The following is a 22539-nucleotide window of genomic DNA, read 5'->3' as shown; positions in this document are numbered from 1 at the left end:
CGCCTCCACTTTCTTATTGCTCAGTGAAAACATTCCTAATACCTAGAGAAAGTTTGTTACCCTTTACCTCAAGGGGCATTGTTTTTATATCTGGATCTCCTTTGGCTGCTTAATCTTCCCTAGTTGGTAAGTCAGCTATTTTTATTACAGTACAGGAACTAACACCTAATTTTGGTTTACAAACAACACTAAAATAACAACAAAGGTGTTAGAATATTTGGGAATACAGAACTAAGCCCTGAAGGCTTAGAAAAGTAGAATAATAAGTTCTTTTGTCCAAATTTAACCAATTACAACAATCAATTTTGTGAATCAAGGACAGGTGATTTTCAAGTTCTTTTAAACATTTTTCAACATATTCACAATCCTCTTTCTTATTCCTATCAGCATAATTTCTCCTCTCTGTTTAATCAAAAGAGATGATGTGTCAACAGTAGACCAATATGCTACAAAGTGCAAACAAAAAAAACTAAATCCACCATTATTTGTATATCTCAGAAAGAATTTAGAGTACTAAGTACTATATTTTAAATGGGATATGCTAAAACTGCAAAATTTTTTTAAAAGGAGTGATGAAGACAATGAAGTGACCAGAGTATAAACTGCTAAGGAGGTAGAAAAGGGAAAATGTTGGGGGAAAAGATAATTCAGAGAAAACTTTTTTTTTCCTATAGCTCTACAGCATGGAACTAGTATTAATGGATAGAAACAAAGGGAGACAGAGTCTAGCTTAGGATTTTTACCAAATTATGTTTTAGGAGTTTATTAGGTCTTGTGAATACCAAAAGGCACATTTTAATAGTAAGAGCAAAATATTGTCCCTACTACATATGCTGTGCCATTAACCCAGTAAGAACAAAAAGGAAAGAATGATAAAGAAGGTAGCAGGCTACCTTTCCAGTGCACTGCAGGTGCTGTCCTGGCACGGAGAGGGAGGTCACAAACATGGTAAAGCAGCGAAGCAAGAATACAGTGCCCATCAGACTACAGAGCCTTCGCAGAAGGATTGACCTGTGAACAGAGCAAGCAAAGAGGGAAAAAGATCAGAAGAAAACAAACCAAAAAACCCTGGCATCAAATGTTTACCTAAAGGGAAAGCAAGTAGAAAAACCACTAGATTTTTTTTAAGAAGACAGGAATCTTAGAGTACATCTAAAGCATCACTATCCAATAGAAGTCTCTGCAATGATAGAAATGTTCCATAAATACTTTGTCCAATATGCTATTTACATACGGTTCTTGAGCACTTGAAATGAGGCTAGTATAGCCACAGAACTTAATTTTAAATTTTATTTCATTTTAATTGATTTAATAAATTGGCTAATGAGGGCTGGAGTTGTGGCTCAGTTGGGAGAGTGTTTGCCTTGCATGTGTGAGGTACTGGATTTGATCCTCAGCACCACAAAAAAACAAATAAATAAAATAAAGTATTAAAAAAAATTGGCTAATGATATTAGCTGATATTCATTCTAACTTTTCCTGACTTAAGCTACAATTTTTTTTAGATACAAAGTTTGATATTAAGTATATCTGAAATACAAATTTTGAAAAACTGCAATTTGAGTAATCATGAACTGCACTGTGACATCATTTTTACTGTTATATTATTTCTTTAAATGTCCTAAATTAAAATAAACTAAGATGCTTAGAGAGAACTTTTGTTTTATACATTTATATAAATACTCCTCTTGGGCTGGAGATGTGGCTGAGTGGTACAGTGTTTGCCTAGCCATGAATGATGTCCTGGATTCAATCCCCAGTAACAAAAAAAACATAAATAATATAGAAAGAAAGAGATCAAAATGCTCCTCTCTCCCTCAAAAAGAGCTTTGAACACAAGATTAGGTATATTTCAAGCCTCAGTGTACACACCTGGGAATGGAATGTAGGAATCTGCATTTTAACAAACATCTAAATGATTCTAATAAAAGTGATACCAAACTATGCTTCAAGAAAAGTCTTTTTAAACTAAGTTAATTTGCATTGAACTGACCTCTACTATGCTTTGCTAAACCAATAGTTTATAAGGTAAACTCTCTTTTGCTTTGAAAACTTGGATAAATTCAAATCCATGGAGGTCTATGAGGCAAAGATAACCAGAAAGCAGTGGTGCATGTTTCTAAACACCTCAGGTTCAAAAGCAAACCAGAATTGAAAATACTGCTGCAAAACTGGAAAAAAAAAAAAAAATGGGACAGAAAGGTTCAATATGGCCTCAAAGTAAGACAAGAATAGCAATCATCAACCTTACTTTTCACCTTCAAAGCCTGAAATAACTACTGCTTAGGACACAAAGCTCATCACTGTGGTTATCTCAAGCACATCCTGTTGAGGAGAAAGGATAGAAAATGATAAGAAAGTGTCCTTATTCCTCTCCAGCATCCCAAAGATGGACAGCAGATCACTACAAATTTTATACTTCTTTAAATTTTTCCCTTTTTTACTTGAATCAAGTAATTTTCCCCATTAGAGTCGGAAAAAGCCTCTCCTAGGGCCCGTATGCTTTCCTTTTTTAACCAAAAAAATTCTTCCCTTTATATTTCTTGGTGAATATGCCAAAGAAGCACTTCTCCTATTTAGCAATTTCCTATACCATCTCAAGTAAATCACACTGCATAGGCAGATATATAGAGTATGTAAAATGGTCTCATTTTTTAAATGAGACCTCCTCCAAACAGAGAACACTTTCTTCCATTTAAACATTTGAACCAAACAAGAAGAGTTTCAAGAACTCTTCATGTTTGATTCAAATGTTTAAATTTGAAACTCTTGGAAGAGTTTCTATTCTTCTATAGAAAGTGACATTTCTGATTTGTTTCTTTCAAAAAAAAAAAAAAAAAGATAAGGCTAAACTGGTAAGGATTAGCTCACGGCTAATCATCCACAATTCTGTTCTTTTCCTGAAAAATACATTCACAATATTACTTACTATGTAGGTACTATGTAGGATGACACTTCTGTTGTTTAAATCTGAGACTTTTTTTTTTGTTGTTGTTGTTAATAACTATAATGTCACACTTACCAGAGAAGGAAATTAACCAGAAAAATGCAAAGGGAGGGACAAGACTTGATGACCAAACACAAGAGAGTAAGGAAGGTACCTGTGCTTGTGAAGAAGAAGAACCAGGAGCCAAATATAGCACAGAATCATGCCACATACTTCTGTCATGGCAAAGGCCCATGGGATTCTAGGAACACTGGAACAGAAAAAAAAAATTTTTTTGAATTGAAGAGAAGTAAATATCACCCTTTTCAATAGACATTCACTTTTCTAAAAATGACATTAAAAGTTTAAATAACTTTTACTCTCTCAGGAAATGGTATTTGGAGAGCCAGGGAATAAAAATCAATTTTATAAAGTGAACCACTTCTTAGAACATGCTTGTTGTCTGTGAGTCCAAGTTATGGCTCTCTATGAAAAAGCAATGACCATTTTCTCCCACCTTATTGCATGGCAAACCTGGAAACTACCCACAAAGAACGGAAAAAAAGACCTCTTCTTATATGTTAATTTCAGAATCGAGACAATCAGGACTTGAAATTATTCTTTTCTTTAATAATTATTTCCATTATTATCATGGCAAAAATATTTAAATACGTAATACATATAAATATGTATATATACAATTTTTTAAAAGTGTTTAAAAGTGTTTATTTGGGGCTGGGGCTGTGGCTCAGTGGTAGAGCACTTGCTTAGCATGTGTGAGGCACTGGGTTCGATTCTCAGCACTGCATACAAATAAATGAATAAAATTAAGGTTCATTAACATCTGAAAAAATATTTCTTCTAAAAAATTGTTTGGGCTGGGGATGTAGCTCAGTGGTGTAGAGTACTTGCCTAGCATACACAAGGCCCTGGGTTCCATCCCCAGTATTGCAAAAATAAAACAAAATAAAAAAAATTTATATAGTGCTTATTTAACTTAATTCTTGCACCTGAGAGGCAATCATTGTCACTCTTCTAGCTACTTCATCTAGCATTAAATCTTTTAGTCACAAACTTTCCTAACACACACATAATCTCTCTCATGCTCTTAATATTTCATAATTTTGTTTAAATGTTTTAAAAGATTTGTGTAAATCTTAATTAAGTGCAAATTGGGTTGGGGTTGTGGCTCAGCAGTAGTGTGCTTACCTAGCATGGATGAGGCCCTGGGTTCGATCCTCAGCATCACATAAAAAATAAATAAATAAAACAAAGGTATTGTGTCCAACTACAACTAAAAAATAAATATTAAAAAAACAGAAGAATAAGTACATCTTAATCACTCCAGAAAATTCCCCTGTGTCCCCACCCCAGCCCAGGGGCATCAACTGACCTGACTGGTGTCCCTGAAAGGCTTGCCTTTTCCAGAAAGATTTACTTATTTTAAGTTCATTCCTTGAACAACTTCTTATAATTCTCCAAAGCTAATAAATACTTTTTTTATTTGCAATACTCGGGATTGATTCCAGGGGCACATTACCTCTGAGTTACACCCTCATTCCTTTTTATTTTTTGAGACAGGGTATCTCTAAATTGCTAAGACTGGCCTTCAACTTGTGGTATGTCCTGCCTTGGCCTCCTCAGATGCTGGGATTACAACCTGATCCAGAGCATACAGCTATTTTATTAATCTCTCTTTTCCCTCAAGGGAAATGTCTCCTAGAGCTCTTCTTGCTCTTATCCCAATTTAGAATGGCTGCATTTTCTACTCCTCCTGCATGGTTATTTATTAGAATAAAGTTATTATTAGAATAAAATTCACCTTGGAATTCCTCTTTCTATATCAAATTTTCGGTTTTTAAAAATTTAATAACAGTTGGGATGGGGATGTGGCTCAAGCGGTAGCGCGCTCGCCTGGCATGCGTGCGGCCCGGGTTCGATCCTCAGCACCACATACCAACAAGGGTGTTGTGTCCACCGAGAACTAAAAAATAATAAATATTTAAAAAATTCTCTCTCTCCCCTCTCACTCTCTCTTTAAAAAAAAAAAATTTAATAACAGTTATCAAGAATACAAGCAATAAGTGTTGATGAGGATACGGGGAAAAAAGTACACTCATACATTGCTGGTAGGACTGCACAATGGTGCAACCACTTTGGAAAGCTGTGTGGAGATTCCTCAGAAAACTTGGAATGGAACCACCATTTGACCCAGCTAACCTACTACACAGTCTATAGCCAAAGGACTTAAAATCAGCATACTATAGTGACACAGCCACATCAGTGTTTATAGCAGCTGAATTCACAATAGCTAAACTGTGGAACCATCTAGATGCCCATCAATAGATAAATGGAAAAATAAACTGTGGTGTATATACACACACAATGGAATATTATTCATCATTAAAAGAAAATAAAATTATAACATTTGCAGGTAAATAGATGGAGTTGGAAAATATCATACTAAGCTAAATAAACCAGTCCCCAAAAATCTAAAGGCCAAATGTTTTCTGAGTCCATGACAGGAGGGGGTGGTTCGGAGAACCAACTTTGGAATGGGATAAAGGAAGGGTGAGGAGGGATCATAGGGGTAGGATGGTGGAATGAGATGGACATCATTACCCTAGGGTATGTATAATTGCATGAATGGTGCACCTCTACTTCGTGTACAGTCAGAGGATTGAAATGTTGCATTCCATTTGTGTAAGATGAATTGAAATGCATTCTACTGTCATGTACAACTAAGTAGAACAAATTTAAAAAAAAAATCTAAGTTCTGCTTGGTAGTATAGGGTATGGCCTACAATCCCAGTTACTTAGAGGCTGAGGTGCATCAGCAACTTAGTGAGACCCTGCCCCCCCCCCCAAAAAAAAGGGCTGGAGCTGCAGCTCAGGGGTAGAGCACTCCTGGATCCAATCCCTAGTATCCCCAAAAAGGTTTGTAGTTTTTAAATTTATTTCATTTTTCCCTTCCTCCTTCGTTTCTTTCTAGGTACTAGAGATTGAATCCAGGGCCTCACACATGCTAAGTAAGCATTCATCACTTTTTTTTTTTTTTTAAGTATTCTTCTGCTCCCTATTTTGTTTCCAAATTTCCTTTTTTCCTGTTTGTATTGGTATGTTTTCTTCGAATGTTTGGTTATTCTTGACTGACCATTCATATGGCCTATTGTGTAAAATAGGCTTCAGAAGCAAACCCTGGAACAAATATCAGTGTAAAAGAGATTTTTGAGGAAGAGTTCCAAAGAAAATCTATATGGTGGTAGAACATGAAATCAATAAGACAGAGAAGCAAAGCAAGGGTGAGACATACAGCAAAACTCTGCAGGAAGTCAGGAATGGCTAACTTCAGCTCAATCCTATGGGGAATTTGGTCCGGTGTAGGTTCCAGCTAAATACTGTCCCAGTTAGGGCAAAGAGAAATAAAGTATCTATACCCCATCTCTTAAGTCATTGGCTATGGACTGCTACTAAAGGAATGTAAATTTCTAAGCATTTTTTGCTCTCTTTTCAAGTAGGCAGTGTATTCTGGCAGCTCAAGAGCAGCCCTCCAACAAACAGGCATAACTACCGGGTCTTGAGAGCATTAGTTTTCAGGAAAATGGAAAAGAGATCTGAGGGGATACTGAAGGAACACTGACAGCATCTGCAACTGTTCTCTGATGAAAAAAGCTTTAAATGTTTAAGAGCAGGAAGCTTTGTTAGTGAATGACACTTTAGATAGTAAAGCAAAAAAAATTTGGTTTCAAATTCCTGTTATGAATTGAGAAAATGTCTATTTGTACATGAATGTTCAAGCAGCATTATTAATAGTAGCCAAAAGAAGGAAACAACCCCAATGCCCATCAATTAATAAGTAGATAAATAAAATATGGTATATCTACACAACAGAATATCATTTGGTAATAAAAAGAAACATAGTATTGATACATACTATAATATGTATGAATCCTGAAAGCATGTTAAGAAGCCAGATACAAAAAAGCCACATGTGGTGTCATTTATATGAAATGGACAGAATAGACATATTCATAGAAACAATGGTTGGCAGGGTCTGAAGGAAGGAGGGAAAAGAGTATGACTGCTAATGGTATGAACTTCTTTTGAGGTTGAATGTTTTGGATTTAGTGGTGATGGCTGTACAACTCAAAACAAAATCCTCACTACTCTACCAAACTATTTTCCCTTTCTTCCTTTATTCCTTGTGATGGCTATTTACACAAGTTCAGGATAATTGTCACTCTAATTCTAATAATAATTTGTGTTCTTGCTCACTTCTACTTTCACTTCTCTTCCTATGATCTTGTCCTTTACCCTACCACAGCAATTTCAACTAATGTTGTAACTGAAACCTTGTCATTTAAGATTATTCCTCATAATCTCAATTTCATGAATTGTATTGTCTAATACCCCTCTGCCAAGGGTATGCAAGTTTTTTGGTTTTTTTTGGCAGGGGTGGTTCTGGGAATCAAACTCAGGGCACTAGTCATGCTACATACACACTGTACCATAATAATCACCTGGAACAGGCCCCTAGTGCTGCTATGACATTACATGAATCTGCTCACTCTTCTATTTTGTAGAGGAACATTTTATACTCCAGCTTTTCTTTCCAAACCTCCATTTCTTTTCTCTGTTCTCACTTTCTTACATAGAGAAAATAAAAGCCATCAGAAGAGACTCCCTGTGCTCCATCAGCACATATAACAGCCTTCTGCCTCCGTTTCCACATTTTCTACCTTTGCTGTTATTATATTTATTTTGTTTATTTATTTTTTGGTGGTGCTGAGGATGGAACCCAGAGTCTCACATGTGCGAGGCAAGCACTCTACCACTGAGCCACAACCCCAGCCCCTCATTTCTATTTTAAATACAAAAAAAATATTCTACAATTTAGCCTATTCAAAACAAAGCAAACGGGGCTGGGGATGTGGCTCAAGCGGTAGCACACTCGCCTGGCATGCGTGCGGCCCGGGTTCGATCCTCAGCACCACATACCAACAAAGATGTTGTGTCTGCCGAGAACTAAAAAAATAAATATTAAAAAAAAAAGCAAACAATACTTTTAGACCCCATATCTCCCCCTCATTCCTTCCCACACTATAGCTCCACTTAGTTCTTATAGAAAAATTTGCCCTTATAAGAAAGATTTGATTATCTCTAATTTCTGTGTTCCCATTCTATTTCTCTCATCATTTCTTTGACTAATTGTTTTATTTTGAAAAAATCTGATTCTACTGAAAAAAGTTACAAGAATAAGCACTGTGTTTCTCATCTAAGTCCCTCATTGTTTGTAATAATTAATGCTCTGCCACATTTACTTCATTACACACACACACACACACACACACACACACACACAACTCTTTTGGGGGAAACTGAAGTCTCCCAAAGTAAATTACAGACATTATGATACTTTTCCTCTAAATATTTTGGCATTTCTAAGAACAAGCATATCCTTTTCATAACTCAATATACTATTACATCCAGGAAATTATAACATTGATTTAGTTATCATCATTTAATATACAGGTCTTCAAAATTTCCTAATTACCTCAAAACGTTCTTTATAGAAATATTTTTTCTTAATATAGGATCCAATTAAAGTACTGTTCCTGATTATGTCTCTTCAATTTCTCTTACAATTCCCCCTGGTTTTTGTGATGACACTGATATTTCTGGGGATTTCAGATTACTTATTGTGTAGAATATTCCATGTTTCAGATCTTTCTGACTATGTTCTCATAGTTACATTTTTTAAAAATTAGGGTGGGGAGCAAGATTATAGGTGATATTGTGAACATCACTTTCAATGCACATAATGTTGGTTTGTTCTATGGAGATGCTACATTTGGTCATTTGGTTAAGCAGACACATGCCAGGTCTTGCTATATTGTAAAGGTACTTTATTCCTTGTGTAATTAAGTAATATGTAAGATGATACTTTCAGATCTTGACACTATGCTGCTACCAAATGGCCTTTCACCTTATTAGAGGATGCAAAACAAGTCATTCAACCACATTTATTTGCTGGATAGCGTTCTTGAAGAGCTTCCTGTCTTACCCATTATTTTTTGTTTATTACCATAGATTTAAAGATTATTTTTCTTCTCAATATATTATAGTCCATTACCATCATTATTCTTTTTGATGTTCCAATTGTACTAATTTGTTCAGCAGGAGCCCCTTTAAACCAATTCCTATGTTCTTTTGACGTGTTGCCATTGGTTTGTGCACTTTCCCTGATTTATGGCACAAGATCTGCTTCTCTCTTATGTTATACTTTCCTTACCACAGACTTAAAATTGGTCACTTCTCTGAGAAGCCCTGGTCTAGTTCCTTTTCATCGGGAATGGTGGTTATACATGACCATCTATAAGCTCACAGTGTTCACTGCCAAGTTTCAGGGTTTTTTGGTCTGTTTTAATTTTTTTTTTAAATTGTAGATGAACACAATACCTTCATTTATTTATATGTGGTGCTGAGAATCGAACCCAGTGCCTCACACATGCAAGGCAAGTGTTCTACCACTGAACCACAAAATCCCAGCCCCCATTGCTGAGTTTTTGTTACAAATCACTTCATATAATTTCATAGAAATTATCCGCATTCTTTTTTATGATTAAATAGTAATTCACTGTGTAGATGTAACCATAGTATATTCAATAGTTTCCCATGGATAAACGTTTAGATTATTGCCAATATTTATACTTATTATAAATAATGTCACAATGTAATGTTTTTTCATATTTGTGAAGAATTACCTTCAGGTAAATTACATTCTCACTTGAATCCATTATAATTGGATTTTTGCCATTATTAACTCTTGCCATAGTCACCGATGACCAATATGTCGCTAAATCCAAAGGCCAATTAATTACTGAATTACATGACCTCTCTGAGCACTTGACATAGCCAGCTACCCAGCCTCCTTCTTCTTCTTCTTTTTTTTTTTTTTTAAATATTTATTTATTTAGTTAGTTTTTGGCGGACACAACATCTTTGTTTGTATGTGGTGCTGAGGATCGAACCCGGGGCGCACGCATGTCAGGCGAGCGCGCTACCGCTTGAGCCACATCCCCAGCCCCCCCAGCCTTCTTAAAATACTTTTTTTGTCTGACTTCTAGGATACTTGTGGAAGTATCTTTCTCCTCAGTCTTCTGAATGGTTTCTCTTTCTCTCGATCTTTTTTAATAGTTTCTCCTTATTTATTTGATTTCAATGCTCTTCCTATTTTTTACTTCTTGTTCCTTAAACATGCCAGAATACTCCCAGTTTAGAATCTTTTGTACCTAGCTGTTTCCTCTGCTATTTCCCCCAACATATCCACATATCTTTTCACCAGATATCCACACACTTTCTTCCTTAGGGATTTTTGTTTACAGGCGGGAAAACTATATAGAATAGGAGATAGAATATTCTAATAACTTCTTAAACAACTTTCAATCAATTCTCTTTATTTCTCTCTTTATATCTCTATTTTTTTTCATAACTCCTTCACCTCCAGTATCCACAGCTTTGAGAAATTTGCAATATAAATTAGGTTGATTTTCAGTTTTCTCCATTGCTATTTTAGAATTAGGATATTTTTTGCTAGTTGCCATTCATTCATTCTGCCTTCACACTTCCAAAAATGTATAGCTGTTTTAACCAACCCATCCTGTAGGCTTTAGTACTTAAAAAACAAAAGCAAACAAAAAAAAAATTTTAGTTGGGATTTCACAGGGAGCAAAAATGTCATGTGTATGCTATTCTTTCTGTGTATGTGACTGTGTGTGTGTGTGTGTTACTGGGAATTGAAGGCAGGGGCTCATTTATGCTAGGAAAGTACTCTACCCACTAAACTACATCCCCATCCTTTTTTAAATTTTAAGATAGCATCTTACTATGTTGCCCAGGCTGGCCTACAACTTATAATCTCCTCCTGCCTCAGCCTCCCAAATACTACTGTCTTTTTTTTTTTTTTTTCCCAGTGGTGGGATCAATCCTAGGGTCTCACACATGCCAGGGAAGCACTCTAACACAGAGCTCAATTCCCAGACCCTATTCCACCATTGTAATGTGAATATTCTAAAATTATTTCATCTTGCCAGTTGTAGTACACTCTGGTAATCCTAGCAACTCAGGAGGCTTAGACAGGAGGATCCCAAGTTTGAGGTCAGTTTAGCCTTGAAAAACTTTGTAGTGCCTTATTTTTATAAAATATTTTGCCCTTGACCTTCTGAAAGTAACTTATAGTATATGTATTTTAAGAATATTTTATTTTACTTTATTTTGAGATAGAGTCTTACTAATTGTCCAGGCTGACCTGTGGGAGGCCATCCTCGCACGTGATTTGAGTCACTTCCCTGGCTGGGTGAGAGGCGCTTAGGCACATCTTGTGTCCAGAGCTTTCCCCACCGAGGGCTTGTCCGTGTGGAGGCGGACAAGGCTTCATAAATGAAGGTTCAGAACATGAGAAATCTCTAGGGAGTTTTGAATTAAAGAGACAGACTCTAATTACCTTTAAACCAGCTCCAGGACAGCTTCTCCTAGCTCCAGCCTCCAGCCACCTATTATGGTAGCGAGGTTTACTGAAGAGGCTAGTGAGAGACAGAGAGAGAGAGAGAGAGAGAGAGAGAGAGAGAGAGAGAGAGAGAGAGAGAGAGAACACGCGAGGGAGTGGACTTTTATTGGGGAACAGAAAATTCTGGGGAAAATCCCATCCAATGAAGATTAAGGGGGCAGTGTCCCAAGGTCAGGTATGACGACTAGGTCTTTGGGGTAGTGGCCAGACATGCCTCCACAGGAACAAGCCCTCGGACCTCAGAAGGGTGGGGAAAGCTCTGGACACAAGATGTGCCTAAGCACCTCTTGCCCAGCCAGGAGGTGACTCAAATCATGTGTGAGGATGGCCTCCCACAGGCCAGCCTGGGTAATTTAGTAATACTATCTCAAAATAAAATAAAATAAAAAATTTTTAAGTACATATACCATAAGTTACTTTCGGAAGGTCAAGGGCAAAATATTTTATAAAAATAAGGCACTACAAAGTTTTTCAAGACTTCTTTTAAATCACAAATATAAAATAGTTCTGTTTATTGTACTATTCTTATTTTTCATACAATACATACACTATATTCTTTTTCTAAATCCAGTATTCAATAAAAAATAATACTACAATTAAATCCATTTGTACTATTTGTGATAACTCCAATTCATCTGGTGATAAGAGACTGCCCACATTTTCAGAAAAGCAGAACCCTGTTCATCATTAAGGAAAAAAAATAGGGGCTAGGGATATAGCTAGCTCAGTGGTAGAGCACTTGCCTAGTACATATGAGGCACTGGGTTCAATCCTCAGCACCACATAAAAGTCTAAAAAAACAATCGATCAAATATACTTCCAGGACACCCTTTCAAAATCTGAAATGTGTAAGGATTAAATCTATACAAAAATAAATTAGGGCTGGGGTTATAGCTTTGTGGTAGAGCGCTTGCCTACCATGTGTGAGGCACTGGGTTCAATTCTCAGCAACACATAAAAATAAATAAAATAAAGGTTCATAGAAAACTAAATATATATATATATATATATATATATATATATATATATATTTTTTTTTTTTTTTTTTTCTTCATATATATATGAAAAATAAGTTAAGCACCTAGGTTTGAACTTTTAAGTTTAGGTAAGGTTTTTACTTTAAATGATTTCAAAATATCTTTTTAATACCACCAGATAAAGCAAATGTAAAGTATATGTCAACCACAACCACATATTATCACTGCTGTTACTACAGCAACCTTCTACAAACTTAGCATGTAGGAAAAATACTTACCTGTCTAAGAATATATCTGGGAGTGGTGGATAGGTCTGCATGTCAGGCACTCGTTCATGGACTATAACCATAATAAAAGATGTAAACCCGAATACTATAAAAACATATACACAACTTAGTATGGTCTTCCAGTACTCTGGGTCCAATCTTCGAACAGGATGTTTGTTTTTGCCATTCATGTACTGGTATTCATCAGAATTCAAGTCAGTGATGGGTCCATCACAGTCATGTGAAAGTTCACCATTACAGAGCCAGTCTGCACTTTGAAGAGCACTGATGAATGGGGTCATGGAACTCATGGGACTGTCACTATTGTAGCCCATTTCTTCTAAAACATCAATATGTATTTTCTGCAATTTTCGGACAGAAAGCATTAACCTCTTAATGTCCCCTAGGACTTTGATTTCCAGAGGAGGAGACCGGAGATCATATTCAGTCAATGTTAACAGTGTGATTCCATCAAGTCGGTGCTTATTGCATAAAATGTCCACATATTCAAAAAAGCCTTCATCCTTCAGCCACACAGCTACATGCTTGGTAGTCCAACGGCGAATACAGAGTTGATTGGGACCTGCCATTTCTTCCTCCACTGTCTGCCAAGGGAAAATAAGTAAACAAAACAAAAATTTTAGTGTGTTAACAACTCCTTCAAAGACCAAATACACAAAAACATAGCAGAAACAGTCATTTACCTACATTCCCTACTGGATTCTAGAGTCAAAGAAATAAAAATTATTAAATAATAAGTGACTTTTCAATAGATCAACATTATATACATATAACCCCCAAAGCAGAAGAAAGGCTAAAGAACTAACATTTTTGTTTGTTATTTGTTTTCTGGCGGTGCTGGAGATACACCCAAGGGTCTCATGCATGCTGAGCAAGTGTTTTATCACTGAGTTATATCCTAAGCTCCATGATCTAACATTTTAGAGAAAGTTATTTTATAAACAGCTTTTCCACCATATCAGCCATAACTTATAACTTACTTTAAAAGACTTCTGTTGACAACAGTGGGGAAAAAAATCTCATTTTAATACTTTTCATTAAATGATAGCTATAAAAAGCTTTACTGTATGTTAAAAAAATCAAATATCTGAAATCACCATATTCTTAGAAAAAGTATCTTTCCAATTTGAGGCAGAAAAAATCCCCCACAAAAGCAAATAGATAATTGTAATGCATCCTGTTGTCATATATAACAAATTAAAATGAAAAGAAAAAACTCTGCACTTCCCACTTAGACAAATTACAATATTTAACGTCTAGGAAAAAAACTTTTTTGTTTCATTACTTTTGTCATCATTATCAATATCATAATCAAAAGCAATTGTTTATTGTAAATTTCCACATTGGTGGGACCAAGGCATGTCTGTCTTGTCAGGTTGATCAATGTGTTACTTGAACAATAGTAATAAATAAATGCCCGTCAGAGTCCTTAAAAAAAAAAAAAAGCAAATAGATAACTGCATAAAATGATTTCTCTAACAGATATTGAGCCTTTAAACTAGTTATAAATTGGGGTCTTAATAAGAACTCAGTTACTTCTATATTGTGAATATCTCATAATGGAATGGAATAAGACATTTTTGGGATTTTAGTGATAATTTTTTAAATGGTCTTTTCAATTAACATATAAGTTTGATGACCTATACTTTACATTACAGTTATAAAAGGCCAATATATTATGTTTTAAAAAGCACTTATTAATTTTACTATTTTTATCCTATTAAGATGTTTATGTCATTTTCCTATTGTAAAACTTTCAGTTACCCTGGACTGTATCAGGTTTATAAAGTATATCTGATAAATGGGAGACAAAGTCCTACATAGGGGTTAAAAAAAGAAAGGAAAAACATTATTTCTCAAATGTACCTCCTCAACTACTAAAGCCTATGTGTTTTCTGACATTTTTCTAAATATCTAAATAGTGACTCTATTTCCTTCTGAGATGATTTTCAGAAACTTTAAAGCATTTTTTTAAAATATGAAAAAAAATGATACAATGAACATCCATGTGCCCACAACACAGTTTGGGGGGGGGTCAAAAAAGTTCCAATACAAAAGTTCTATTTCTTAATATGGATGGATACTAGTTATACAGGTATGCTCCTTCTATGAAAAATCATCATGCTACATACTTATGATCTATACTTTTCTGTATATATGCTAACATTTATTTTAAAAGAACACTTTAAAAAGCAAGACTAAAAATTAGTCTAAAGACTAAAATTTAGCTCCTAGAAAATCGGAGTTATCAAATTTATCCTGAAAGATAAATCAATGTCCTTCACAATGTCATGGATAACATTCTCCTCCTCTCCTCCCAGATGTAATATCTCCTAACTTCGGTGTTTATCATTGCTTTTTATTTTGTGCTATGAAAACCTTCTATAGTTCCTTAGGCTGAGGACAGTGAAAAGCAGATGGTACATGCATTCTTCCCTATCCACACAAACTTCTTGCCATGAAGACTTAAAATAATTCAGCAAAAACAGATACTTTAATAAGTACCACTTGCATCATCAAATTATTCTAACAAGAAACACACTTGATAAAATTCCACCCACAGATGAGTGACAAGAAAATGTCAGCTAATCATAAGTATTTATTTCTTAATTACTTAATCCAAGTTTTTAGAAGGCTTAAACCATATTGTTTCCAAATAGAACTTTTGGTTTTATCAACCCTATAGTTTTTTAGTCTTAGAAAATTAAAATCAAATCCATCTAAAGGAGTTCATATTTTCTTAAAGTTTACTGCAACATTACAAAAAAACTCTGACTCAACTCTTTTTTAAATTTTTTTATTTGTTCTAACTTATTTGTACATGACAGCAGAATACAAATAGTACAATATTTCAATTCTCTGGTTGTACACGGTGTAGAGATGCACCACTCATCTCACTCAATTCTTTTAAGCTACGGTATATCATTCTCCACCCCAAATGTCAAGGAACTATGATTTGTGGAATTTGCACATTGATATATATTATTTGACACTATTTATCATATAGCATATATAAAATTTTATTAAAAATTTGGTTTTGCTGTTTTGGTTCATATACACAGCTAGGTAGTTTATTCTATCTACTTATTCTACCTACTTACATATCTCCTTTTCTTCTAAGTATACTCTGACTAAATTACTTGATCCTTAGATAGCCAGCAAGCATATGCTACAAAATCAACAACAGTTATGATGCAGCAACCTGAGAAAGAAGCGCACTCATAACTACAAGGCCAGATTTCTTCATTATATTCATTACATTTCTGTTCTGCTGCCTTTCCCCCTTTAACAGCTTACCACCAATGGGTTCCAAGTCACTCCCATGCTTATAGCATTATTCTTCAGTACAGTTTCATCTCATATTCTACTCAAAATGATTCTTCTTTCAATTTTTTTTTTCTTTCCTGTTTTTCCCTGTCTTAGCTCATAGTTCTTTACAACCTCCACCAAGCAAATAAGCTTAAGGGCTTTGAAGCTGATGTTTTAGCTCCTAGAAAATCGGAGTTATCATGCATAGAAGCCTCATAGAAGTCTTTGAGTCTGGTGTGGGAAGGCCCTAAAAGCATGACACATTTCACTGTTCTGCTTCATCAGGTCAGTGCATGCTCTTTAATTATATGGTACTACATAATAGTTAGAGACACTAAGGCCTGCATTAAAGAGATATATTATATGTTGTGCCACAGGAATTACAGGGAACAGAAGATTTTGAACAAAAAAGAGACACAGGTTTCATACAAATCAATAAAATGAAGAAATTAGATTAGTGAATGCTTTCAGTTTTAACTAAAACTGGTTTGAATCAATTATCATTTAAAGGACTCCTGCTTCTGGCCAAGATGTAGTAACAAGGACTAAATTTATTTACTTTCAGACCTGAAACAACCAAAAAAATTGGCAAAATATATGGGAGGTGGGGGTCAAGACAGCGGACATCAGGTAAATCCATTAGGGACAGGAAACCACTAAGGTGGGCTCTATCACCCTAGCTTACTTCTTTTGAAGGCTTTCAAACCATAAAGGCATAGAATGAGAAACCCAGATGAGGCCTAACGGACTAGAGCTCACTTGAGGAAATAAAATTTAAAGTCTGGGGTGATCACGGTGGCTAGCGTTCGCAGGATGAATACTAGAGAAGATAAATACACACAGAGGGAGAACTCCAGAGATTTGCAGATGGTCTCCCATGAATACTGAGTTGAATGCTGATCAATGTGTGCATAGAAGGAAACTAACTAAGACAGAGAAACACCACCCAAAACAATTCCTGGCACTCACAAAGGCCAAGAAAAATGCCTATCCCAAATAGCCAAACTGGAAGAAGAAAAAAAAAAAAGCTCATGATTCATGGGATTTGGGGTACCATACAAGAAAGATCTTGGCATTGTAGTGAGGCAAAATTAACTCTAAAGCAGTGGTTTTTAACTAATGCTAATTCTTCTCACTCTTTAGGGATATTTGGCAATAACTAGAGACATTTTTGATTGTCCCAACTGGGGGGCAATGCTACTGGCATCTAGAGTAAAGATCAGGGATGCTGATAAAAATTCTATAATGCTGGGGAGTGATACTGACCAAATTATATTGTTATGTTGTGTATTGCATGCATGTACAAATATATAACAACAAATCTCATCAGTGTGTACAACTATAATGCACCAATTTAAAAAAATGTGGAAAGGGCTGGGGTTGTGGCTCAGCGGTAGAGCACTCGTCTAGCAAGTGCGAAGCCCTGGGTTCAATCCTCAGCACCACATAAAAATAAACGAACAAAATAAAGGTATTGTGCCCAATTATAAATGTGGAAAAAGGGGCTGGAGTTGTAGCTCAGTGGTAGAGCATTTACCTCACAAATGTGAGGCACTGGGTTGGATCCTAGCACCCCATAAAAATAAATAAAGTCATTGAGTCCATACACAACTAAAAAATGTATTTTAAAAAATGTGGGGAAAAAATTCTATAATGCACAGGACTCCTTTCCCTCTCCCAAAATGGATCATTTGGCTCAAAATATTGGTGCAGAGATGGCCACTGTGACACATGCTTGTAAACCCAGCTACTTAGGAGGCTGAGGCAGGAGGATTGCAACATGAGCAACTTAGTGAGGCTCTGTCTTAAAATAAAAAATAAAAGGGGTAGGGATGTAGGTGTTCAGTACTAAGTGCCCCTCCTTCAGTACTGGAGTACTGGAGGGTGGGTAGGACACTATCTCTTGAGAAAGGATGACTACACTAAACCTATCTCTGGTCCTGTGGCAAAGGCTCTCCAGGAACAAAGAGAGGCAGACATGGCACACTCAGTAACCAGGTATGCATGCACTTAGGCAATGTGGCACAGTCAGTATCTATTTGCATATCAGGATTTGCAACTGTTGCAGTTCTAGAGTACAAAAAACCCAATCAGAAGGTATGTTACCATATTGGGGAGACAAAGGGACTACCATGCAAGGGCAGAGAGACTGGACTATCAACACCCCCACTATGCTTGGGGCTCAGACTTTGGAAACTAATCCGCTGAGCCAGCTGACATTAATAAATGCTGCTTCCTGCTGAAAGCCCTGGTGTCTCTGTGCAAGAATCCTCCAACAGTCCAGCCTAACAGATCTTAAAAGAATCAAAAGGATCAAACTGTTTTCAAGCAATTTAATTTTATTTCACAACCAGTTCAGGAATATTAATAGGAGAAATATAAAAGTATTCAGAATTCAAAAGGTAAAATTCATAATATCTGGTACCCAGCCATAGCTTATCAGGCATGCAAAGCAGGAAACTGAGAAAAATACATCAAGACAGAAATTGATTCATACCTAATAAAGGATAAAAGAATTAGCATGTAGATAAGAAAATCAACAGGTATAATAACTGTATTATGTTTTTTAAAGTTAAGAGACATGGACACATTAAAAAAAAGACTAAATTTGAAATTTTACAGATGAAATTATATTATCATTGATGGAAAATACATTGGATGAGATTAAGAGCTGACTGTGTTGCCAGGCCAGGTGCAGCATTCCTATGCTCCCAGTGACTCAGGAGACTGAAAAAAAAAACAAAAAGGTAAAAAGAGCTAATCTTGTAATAGGGACCCTTTAAAACTGGGGATTTAAAGGAGGACCCAGTAATTGCCTTTTGCTCCTGTGACATGTTCTCTCTCAGTTCTTTCCAGCTTATCTCAATTCCAGTGAGTCCTGTGGGCCTACACCCTATGACAGGCACCAATGCTCTTCCCACCCCCCAGGCAGGAAAAATCACCTCATAAAGGGAATCAAATTGCTCCCCTCAAGCAATGATGACTTCTCTGGCGGATCAGGACCCCACAGAACCTGTCCTGAGATAATGATCAACCAGTTCTTTTAGTACCTGAGGACAGGTCTTATTAGGACACTGGTACTGTAGTAGGTACTGTTCCTTCCCAGTATGGAAAATAGTTTTTTACTTTACCACCACCTGTCTCTCTGATTGGGCTCTCCTGGTTGCCAGAAACTGGGATAAGGGAGAAGGGAGAGTTATTGTCTAATGAGTATAGTTCCAGTTTCGGAAGATAAAAACAGTTCTAGAGATAGGTGGTGGTAACAGCTGCATACAATGTTAATGTACTTAATGTCAATGAACTACAAAACTTTAAATATATCTAACTATATATACTGTGAAGGGGGCATGGAGAGCAGGCTGTGCTCTGCTCTGAGTTACTGCATGATGTATAGAACAGAAGTTTTCAGGCTATGCCTAAACCTGTGTTTCTTCATTTCGTAAAGCAGTAGTTTACCAAAAGCTACTCAATTTTGATTTTAAGTGCTGAGGTGAAATGGGACTACACCTTGTTTATACAAGAAAACAACCACTATCTGCCTGGCCATAAGGCATAAATCCATAATAAATCAATCGTGCCAATAAAAATAACCACCTGTGAACTTATCAGAATTAATCAGAAGCACATGGATGCATGGGCATTACTCATGAGCTTTACTGTAACACACCAGACCACCAAATGAAGCAACTGCCTAACTCAAGGGCCATAAAAGGAGACTAAACATGTGAAGCCAGATTTAAAGTTAGGTAGTCAGTGTAGTTAGGTAAATCAGGTCTAATACCGAGTGAAATCTAAAATGGAGGCCAAGCTGAGAATGACTCAGGGAAAACACAGGACAATGGAATGTTAATGAAGTCCCGAAAAGGCCCTAGGCCAAAGTCCATCCCAAAGAAATGATAATGAAGTCCTTCCTGCCCAGATTACTTCTTTGGCCCACCTGTGTCCCAACCCCTCCCACCTACATTTCATCACCAAAAGTATAAGAAGGGGAAACAACCGCACTTCCGCGGATTCCACCTTTTGGGTCCCCTTCTTCCTCTGGGAGAAGTCTTTTCTGCTGTCCTTTAATAAACTTCTACTTTCTACTCTGACCTTGCCTCGGCGTGCTTCTTTGGTGTTATTCTTCAACATTGGGGAAGCAAGGACTCGTCACCGGTCAACAGCGGTATCACATGGAGACATTCTAACCTATTACCTGGTCAGGAGCTTTGCATAGAAAAATCGCCAAAGTGGGGCTTTAGCAGAGTTTGGTTTCTCCTGCTTGTGATGACAACTCCAAGTTGACATCTCAAGCTGACACTCCTAGATAACACTAGGAAACTGCCATCTGTCTGAACCTTGGCTTAGAATTGTATGTTCCAGAGTTTTGATATCTCTGTACCCTGAACAATTTCTTCAGCTAGCTGGTTCATAATCTTATCTGTCCATCTTTAGTGACTGCATTTGCATGTGTTCTTTGTCTTGCTCATTGAGCTCTTCATCTCCCCCCCCCCACATCTACACCCCCAACCCCGACATCTACACCCCCAACCACAGCTGTCTTAATCTTTTCCTAGCCTTTCTGAAACCTATATGAAATTAAAATTGGAATAAAAGAACTTGCGTTTTCTTGTCTAATGACTACCAGGTAACCCAAGATATAAACATGTCTTGGTCTATGTTAACCACAAAGCTCATTCATGACAGGACTGAACTCCAGGTGCTTTATCGCCTCAGTCCTTTTTTTATTTTTTTAAAATAACTTTTAAAAAAATTTTTTTTTTAGTTGTAGTTGGACACAAAACCTGTATTTTATTTATTTATTTGTATGTGGTGCTAAAGATCGAACCCAGCGTCTCGCACGTGCTAGACAAATACTCTTGAGCTGAGACACAACCCCAGCCCCACTTTTTCATTTTTTTATATTGAGAGAGGCCTCACTAATTGCCCAGGCTGGCCTAAAACTTGCCATCTTCCTGCCTCAGCCTCCCAAATTCTAAATCCTTGAGATTATAGGTGTGTGCCACCATGCTGGCTGCTATATATATTTTACCAAAAAATAAGTAAATAAAAGAAAGACAAAAGAATGAAGATAAAACAGTGAGAGGAGGGACAACTTCAAACAACCTAATATATATAAATTCTTTTTTTTTTTTTTTGGTACTAGGGATTGAACCCAGGGGGGCTCAACTACTGAGCCAGCCAGCCATCCATCTCTCTCTCTCTCTCTCTCTCTCTCTCTCTCTCTCTCTCTCTTTCTTTCTATTAGAGACAAGGTCTCATTGAGTTACTTAGTACCTTGCTAAATTGCTGCAGCTGGCTTTGAACTTGTGATCCTCCTGCCTCAGCCTCCTGAACCACTGAGATTACAGACCTGTGACACTACCCCAGCACAACCTAATGTGTTTTTAACTGGATATCTCCAAATGAGATGGACAGCTTGCCAAAGAGAAAGAATATAAAAAATAATAGTTGAAATAATAATAATTCCAATTTTTCCAAATCCAGTGAAAACTATAAACATACATAGAAAACATAAAAGCTAAATAAACTCCAAACCTAAGAAATAAGAGGGCTAAGGATGTAGTTCAGTAGTAGAGTGCTTAACTAGCTTAGACCCTAGGTTCAACCTCAGCACTACAAAATAAAGAAGAAATTAACATAATCATACTGCTCAAAACCAGTGACAATGAGAAAATCTTAAAAGCAAAAGAGGCACTCAACCACTGAGCTAAATTGCTTAGGGGCTCCCTAAATTGCTGAGGTTGGCTTTAAACACTTGTGGTTCTCCTGCCTCAGCTCCTGAGCTGTTGAGATTACAGGTACATGGCTCTGTGCCAGGTTTTTTTTTTTTTTTTTTAATTTTTTAAAAATTTTCACTGGGAACAAAACAAACTAGATTACAATGAAACTACATATATCTATTTTTTGTTGTTGTCTATTTGTTTATTACTACGGATGGAACCTGGGATGTTATATCACTGAGCTACATTCCCAATCCTTTTTTTACTTTGACATATGGTCTTGCTAAGTTGCTGGGAATCTTGCTAAATTGCAAGGCTGATCTCAAACTGTCTTTTTTTTTTTTTTTTTTTGTACCAGGGGTTCAATCCAGGGCACTTTACTGCTGAGCTACATCCTCAGTTGTTTATTTGGTTATTTGCTTTTTGAGACAGGATCTCCCTAGGTTGCTGAGACTGGCCTTGAATTTTCAGTCCTCCTTCATTAGCCTCCCCAGTTGCTTGGATTACAGGCATGAGCCTCTGTGCCAAGCATAAAATAATACATTTAAAATACTAAAAGGAAAAATAAAAAGTCATCCAGTGAATGTCTTTCAAAAATAAAGGTGAAACACCTTTGTCAGACACACAGAAGCTGACCCATTTCATCAGCAACAGGCTTACACTACAAGAAATGTTAAAAAAGAAAGTTCTTCAGGCAAGGGAAAAAAATGTTACCATATGAAAATATGATTCTAAAACAGAGGAAGAACAC

At 36.4% G+C, this 22539-nt stretch overlaps 1 protein-coding gene across 3 annotated transcripts in view; it reads right to left on the bottom strand.

Moving 5' to 3' along the window:
* The window catches only part of SAMD8 (sterile alpha motif domain containing 8), a 60355-nt gene that overhangs the window by 15626 nt on the left and 22190 nt on the right, over nt 1-22539 (bottom strand). For all 3 annotated transcript variants that reach the window (XM_081267170.1, XM_081267169.1, XM_081267171.1), the window contains exons 2-4: nt 12748-13340; nt 3102-3197; nt 894-1011 (exon numbers count right to left, since the gene is read on the bottom strand). In XM_081267170.1, coding sequence (XP_081123296.1) covers nt 894-1011; nt 3102-3197; nt 12748-13340 — 807 coding nt within the window. The remainder of the gene's footprint in view (nt 1-893; nt 1012-3101; nt 3198-12747; nt 13341-22539) is intronic.

This window comes from Spermophilus citellus (genome assembly GCF_964194105.1).
Source record: "Spermophilus citellus genome assembly, chromosome: 15".
Classification (NCBI taxonomy): domain Eukaryota; kingdom Metazoa; phylum Chordata; class Mammalia; order Rodentia; family Sciuridae; genus Spermophilus; species Spermophilus citellus.
The sequence above is the reverse complement of the archived record's forward strand: the minus strand, read 5'-3'. Positions and strand labels throughout refer to the sequence as shown.